General features: G+C 37.5%; 1 protein-coding gene across 1 annotated transcript; it reads right to left on the reverse strand.

Annotated features, from left to right (window-relative positions):
* Positions 1-2,483: 2,483 nt before the first annotated feature.
* On the reverse strand, positions 2,484-7,012 carry RGS1 (regulator of G protein signaling 1). Its single transcript, XM_014849892.3, has 5 exons — positions 6,476-7,012; positions 6,024-6,104; positions 5,539-5,600; positions 4,070-4,233; positions 2,484-3,316 (listed from the first exon to the last, which is right to left on the reverse strand). The coding sequence occupies exons 1-5, from the start codon at positions 6,571-6,573 to the stop codon at positions 3,131-3,133; spliced, it is 591 nt and encodes a 196-aa protein (XP_014705378.1). The 5' UTR covers positions 6,574-7,012; the 3' UTR covers positions 2,484-3,130.
* Positions 7,013-7,374: the final 362 nt, after the last annotated feature.

Raw genomic sequence — 7,374 nt, forward strand, 5'->3', positions numbered from 1 at the left:
ATTTCAGAATTTATTTTCAACAATAAATCATCAAAAATTCCTATTAATATAATACAGTCTATGTTTGCACATAGAAAGAAACTTGAACTTTAGTTTATCCCATGTGAACTAAATGGGTAGATGTGTACTTTTTTTTAATTTTTATTTTTTTCAGATGTACATCATATTTCAAATTCTGGATACATTACATCATGTTAGATGTGTACTTTTTATTAGATACCATGAGGTATAGCATCACCCTCATTTCTACCTTCACAGATTCCTAGTTTTCTGAGATAACGCATATTAGAAATAATGTAACGTTAAGTCCGAAAACAATAAATGTTTTTACTTTTTCATGAATGAGTTCTAAATCATAAGTATTGTTGACTGCCACTGCTTTAATGTCACAACAGCAGAGAGGTCATGATCTGAGACTCTGAGATCGAACAGTTGGATGAGATTTCTTTAAATAGTAGATGTCACTAGAGGTCATCACATTTCCGTGAAGGGTCTTCTAAAACAATCACATCATGAGAAACAATGCCAATGAAAAGAAAATTATCATTTCAGTTATTTTACGATACCTTGAGTCTAGGCAGTCATGATGGCACTTTTCTTTTTTGAAAATGAAGAGGTGTCTTAGACGTTCTTTTTGGACCATGTGTCCAACAGTTGGATGGCTCTTTAACATGGGGTCTTATCAAGACACAGACCAGAAGCGTTCAGTTTATGCCTGGTGTATGTGTTGGGCAGTTGTGCTTCTCATCCCTCACAGTCTGAAGGGCCTGGACTGTTTAATGTGACAGTAGGATTAGAAATAGGAGCAGAGTGTCTTGCATTTATATGGACTCAGTTCACCTCCATTAGACATTGAAAATAACTACAAAATGATGTAAGGTGTTAGAAAGACTTTATGGAAGGGTTATTCTACTTGGGCCTTGAAGAATTGGTTGGACTTTGAAAACTGGAATCAGGTAGAATAAGGCATTTTAGAGAGATAATAGAGATTAACCTAAGGCCTGGAGATAGTGAAGGCTGGGGCCCGTTCAAGAAAAGGCAGGTAATCCACGGTGATGTCAAGGTAGAAGGATACCAAGAAGGCAACAGTGGGAATTAGACCCTGAAGGTCTCACTGGGAGTGTTTTGATTTCCAGGAGGAGAAATTTGAACTTTATTTTGTATGTCATGGGAAGTGACGTGGCCAAATCCATGTTTCAGAAGGTGATATTTGTGGCTATTCAGAAGATGGAGTGAAGAGAAGAGTCTGGAAAGAGGGAAAACAAGTCACATGAATTAGCAAGCAATGAGAGCTGGTGCTAGGGCAGCGGTAATAGGAAAAGAGCAAGTGATATGCCAACTACACACATTGACTGTAGAAAGAGGACAGAATTTGGAGATGGAATGAGTAAGGGCGAGAAATACTCAATTATTATTATTATTGTTATGGAACTGAGCTTCCTTCCTAAACTTCCTTTATAAAACAACCTGCTAAACCATGAAATAAAGCTCAAGGTAGAGTCAGTTTGAACTCTGTCCCATGGAAACTCAAGAATAATGCTCTTTGAATCTGATCTACATATTGCCCCATACATTTGTTGTGTGCCTGATGAATGGGCACACCTGTACTGAGAATATCCATTGCATTTCATTATGATGTGTGGATTGCTCATTATTCAATAAGATATGGGGCCCAGGTGCCTGGGAAGATACAGCTGTACAGCCTATGGAATATGCATCATCTTGATTATTTTTCTTCTCTCTGAAGGTGATCCCTAGGAAATGTCTGCTGGTCAATAGGGGGCAGTGTTGCATAGCAGAAAGAGCACAATTGTGTAGTCAGAGATTTAGGTACAATCCCTGGCAGGCTGACTGTCCCTTAATCCCAGGGTTCCCAACCCTGGATTCCCAGAGCATCTTCAGAATTACCTGGGGTTTCCTTTTAAAATATAGATTCTCATAACTCTATCCCTTGGAGATTCTGGTTCACTTGATTTGAGTAGGGCCCTGAAATAGATGTTTTGTTTTTTTTTAACATTCTAGGTAATTTTGATAGCTAGCTAAATTTGGGAGTTAGTGATTTAATCTTCCTGAGTCTCAGCTTTCATAGGATTGCTCTGAGCATCAAATGAGAAAATACACCTGGATTTTATAAACGTTAAATCACAATAAGATATCAATTGGTAATTAGATTACTTCTTGAAATAAGCTCCCCATCCCTTTTTTAAAGACTTTTTCAATTTTTCATCAGTTTGAAGCTTGACTATATGAAAGCATATCATATTTGTCTGATTTTTATGCATTGTGATAGCAGAGAGAAAACTAATGAATTTTGTCCAATAATACACATAATACATAAAATGTAGAATTAATTGGATGATGCTTTTAAATGTTGAAGAGGTGATAGAAAATAGAAGGCCCTTGCTTGAAGTTTTATGACATTTCAGGAATAAAAGACAGTTTGTAACAGTGGCAAGGAAATGTAAACAGAAATTGCTCGTATATATTTTTAATACAAAACCCACATTTATTATCGACACCGAGATAATTTAATTTACAAATACACTCTAACTTCCCAGTTATAAGAGCAATAGCTTAAGTTAAATACATTGTTCTCTTCTTCTCTTTCAAGCCAAAAACAATTCAACAGACAAAACAACACCATAAACTTTGTGTCAATGATAGCAAGAGAGATTTTCAAACACATACTTTTTTACAAAGAGTCATCCAAGTGAAAGAGAATTCAGCAGCTCAATACACCCACTGTAGAACCATACGCAGCATAAATGTCAGTTGGCCTTGAAGCTTATAGCATGTTTTAATCAGTTTCAAAACCTTTATTCACAGTTTCTGTGTAACCAGAGTTACCCGGCCTTCTCAGTTCTGAGGGATTTTCTAGCACGTAGGTCCACCGTGTTCTATGACAGAACCACAGTATCTCCTTCCTCCTACTGTCTCTCAATTTTCATCTTACGCTTCTTCAACCCTGCGCCTGGATAACTTCCAGGTTAACCCATTCTGAGTCATATGTTCTTCCCCTGGGACTGATGTTGAGTCACCTCCAAAGGTCAAGTTGTTCTTCTAGGGAGCCATTCTGGCACATTCCTTCTGTTCTTGATACCATCTTTAATTCCCTCCAGCCAGGAACTGGTCACTTGAGACTATTAGCCTGAAGGTCATTCAGCAGATTTAAGTATATATTTGATTTGAGGAACCTGGGGTAGGAGTCCTTTTCCATAAGCGTGTATATGACTTTCTGGGCTTCATCAAAACATGTGAGGGTTGGTGCTTTGATCTTCTTGGCTGTCGATTCTCGAGTGTGAAAGTCAATATTGATCTAAAAAGAAATCCTCATTAGTTAATATGTACTTTCAATTTATTGCATTATTTTCTGTTGTTACTGTGTCTTTTCAGGACAGTGGCTTTAAGCCCTCATTTCAATCAGCTCAAATATCTCTTGAAAGCCCACTCTAAACCAGCCCTATACTAGGTATGGAGGAGCTAAAAAGAACTATCACAAGTAAGTCTTCGCTCCAAGTGAGCTCATAGCATCATTGAGAGATACAAAAGAGGCAGACATGAAAAATTAAATATCCATGCAAGGTGATACATGCATCAGAAAAAGTGATGGGGACATTTAAGATTTACAGGGGGAGAAGGCAGGTGGCGCAGCTATTTTCTGGTTGAACCAACAGCATTTGACTGGAAGGTGGGCACAACTGCTAACTGGAAATATTTTTGCTGCTGCAATTGTACATATTGCACTATTGTAATAGTGTATTTTACCCTAATCTAAGATGAACTAGCTCATTAAGGACTCCCTGACATGCACTTCTGTCCAGCAACACCGGTACCCCTTACCCCACCCCCATCATGTTAGCTAATTTTGCAAAATCAATCTTGCAGCCAATCTTTTCGCAAACATAGAAAATTAGATTATCATTGCACTGAACTAGGTGTATGTACCTAAATATATAGCAGTGAAATCATGATACTCAAAAAGGATTTCATCTTGCCATGTTTGTGGAATGTTGTTTCTGTATCTAAGTTCCTTTACATATAAACGCATGATAATGAACTTAATACTCACTTGTTTAGCAGCATCTGAATGCACAAACGCTTTGTATATTTTCTCTGCTTTGCAACGCAAAAGATCAGACTCTGTTTTTTTATAGTCTTCACAAGCCAGCCAGAACTCAATATTCTCCTCACTGAACTCAGACTTTAGGAAATTTCCAAAGACATCTTGACCAGCTACAAAGACAAGGCAAGGGATAAGATAATTAAATTGATTGAGCCAATAAATGAATAACTTGAAGAAGAAATTTGCAAGAAAAATACTATTGCATTTTCTGTGTACAAAGATAAGAGATGGCTGCTGCTGAAATAGCTGTGTCATACTTTGTAGAGATGGGAAGGCCTTATAGATTCCTTCATTTGTAGTGTATCTGGGGCCAAACAAACATATCCACACACACACTTTGTGGTGGCTATGAAACCATGCTTTCCTTCCATCTACTAATTAAATTAAAATTCTCCTCTGCTGATTATGAAACAATCTCTCTTCTTATAAATACCAGCTCTTAGCCAGACTGTAGAGTATTTTAGGGAGGCAAACGTTAACAAAGGGTGTTAACATCACGTTAATCATTAACAAATATAATTTCCCCATCCAATTCATATTAGTCAGAAAATGTGATGGCTATATACGACCTATGTGTGATTATAATTGCCGGTGTTAAGAGACTTTTAAATGGGCTATTTCTATTCCATTTATTTGTTAGGCTGAATCATAAACGAAGTCAGATAATAAGATGGATAAACCAGGTTGAACTTCCTGATCTCCAATCAAGGCTCCTGACCCCAGTAGAACTGCAGTGCCCGTGAGGAGGGTAAGGCAAGCTGGTTTCATTCTTTACCTTCTCTCATCGGAAACTCTCCACATGACTCTGTGTTTCAAAATTCTTTGTATCGTATCTGTGTTATAACATGTGTCATGTCGTATATAATGCAGTTATGTGCCATGGGTCTCAATTGCCTGCAGAGCAGTAAGGCAGCGAGGCACTGTGTTTTGGGTTTTGAATCCTGGGTGCTTCTAAAATTCCTGCCACATAAAAGTGGGCTGAATGAGCGAGTTCATGAATGTACGGAGGATAAAATCATTAACTGACTGGATGAATCCTACTCCACACATCCAACGATACAAAAAGACATTCTTTAGGTAACTTTCAGAAGAGCAGTTCACATGTGAAGATATTTGGTTTACTTTTAAAAACGTTAAACTTCCAGCATAATTTTTAATGTTGCTCCTATCATGATCCGTGGAAACACCAAATTGTCTTGGCAAATTTGTCTAAAGGACAGTGACAGAACTGGGTGTTAAGTCAACATTCCACCACCATGGGGCATAATATGCTAAAGCCATCAGTGACAACAGAAAAACCAAAATACAGCTTTTCATACACTCTGCTAGCCAGAATACTATGTTTTAATGAAGCCACTCAATCTCTTAGCATATTGAGCTAAACCCAAAACATTCAGTAGTTAATCTATACTTACTTTGGTTGGCAAGAAGTTTTTCCAGAGACTGAGACCATTGCATTACTTCATCAGCAGAGAGTCTGCAGAGGACAAAAATTTACATCAATTAGTAAAAGACTTTTTCATGTAAGCACAAATGAAATTAGAATAGCTGCTGCATTTTGAGAACTTCGCAAATGAAGACTCTAGTTCTAATAAATTTTATTAAAATTTATCTATAAGAAAACAAAATTTCCCTTAGAGTTACTATAGTTATGAAAATATCTGCCAAGAAAATGTGAAAAAATCCAAATACACACCCTCCAACAGTATAATAAATAGCAAATATATGCACATGCATGTGTGTATTTAGTTTACATTGGTACTAATGCAGCCTAATCTTCTTAGGCTTATTGCTTAAAAGAAATGAAGTCCATTCTGTGCAATATGAATTTCTTGCTAGTCTATAGACCTAAGGCATAGGCTGCTTTTATAATGATAATTCAATGTATTAGCATACGTACATGTCCTTAGACTTAGAAGATTTCATTCCAGATTCCAGATGTGGGATCATAGATCTCAGATATGCTTTCACGTCCATCCCACTATAAAAGACACAAAAGTAATTATTCATACTTCCTCAATAGAATACACTTTATTTGTAAAAAGAAAAGAGCCTGAAATAAACTTCTCCAAGGAATGAGGCAATAGTAAAAATAGTTGATACAACATTTTGCTATGTTAAGATTGAGCCCATTTTTATGGGCCAAAGGCTGGAAAAATTCCCACCTTAATTTATTGCCCTATTGTGATTCATTTTTTTAATGCAACTGAATATACTTATAGCTCAGAATGGATAATCGCTCTGATCTGGCCAAACGAAATGCTCATATTTTCTTCCATTCATTCCCAATCCTTCTGCCATTAAAGATAATCTAAGTCAAAATTCACAAAATGAGACACTGAATGAACTTACAAAGTCTTTGGCCTCCTTTTTTGCGTTTTGTCGTCTAGAAGTGACTGATCTGTTCCTTTCAAGTCCTTTGGATTCGCAGAGAAGAACATTCCTGGCATTTTGTCTAACCTTGGCGTGGAGATGGCTGCTGCTCGTATCGTCCTCGCAAGGCAAGTGTCTGCTGGCCGCCGTCTCTGCTGCTTTATATAGCAAAGTCTCTTGCTGTTCAAACGAGACTGTTTATCAAGTGATGTTACCACAGACGCTGGAAGTTCCCTCTTTCTTGGTGTGTTGTGACGTGTATCTTGAAAAAAAAAAAGCCTACAGTGATGTTTTGTGGTTGAAACCTAACCGAACGAGACTAGGTCACTTGATTTGAAAGAAAGAGAATTAAACATACAGAGACACACACATATATATCACATGCCTACAGCATTAGCTGTATGAGTCTTTCCTTCCAGGGGATGCTTGTTTCTTCATAAAAATTGTGTATTTCAATAAAATATTTCATTTGGTGGATATATCGTGTCACATAGAAGCTCAATATTAGTGATGTATTCAGCATGAAGAAAACTAACACTTTTTTGTTTGATTATTTGTGCAGATATGTGGTAGGAAGCAGAGTTATGAGAGGTTATCTTAACGTTGCCCCACTCCAACTCTCATCCATTATTTCCATGGCAAGAAGTTTTTTCTTTTAAAGCATGAAAGAATGTTTTTTTTTTTAAGATTGGCCCTGAGCTAACATCTGTTGCCAATCTTTGTTTTGTTTTTTTCCTTCTCCTCAAAGCCCCCCTGTACATGGTTGTCTATTCTAGTTGTGGGTGCCTCTGGTTGTGCTATGTGGGACGCCGCCTCAGCATGGCCTGATGAGCAGTGCTATGTCTGCGCCCAGGATCCGAACTGGCGAAACCCTGAGC

The sequence above is a fragment of the Equus asinus genome, chromosome 30 (assembly GCF_041296235.1).
Source record: "Equus asinus isolate D_3611 breed Donkey chromosome 30, EquAss-T2T_v2, whole genome shotgun sequence".
NCBI lineage: Eukaryota > Metazoa > Chordata > Mammalia > Perissodactyla > Equidae > Equus > Equus asinus.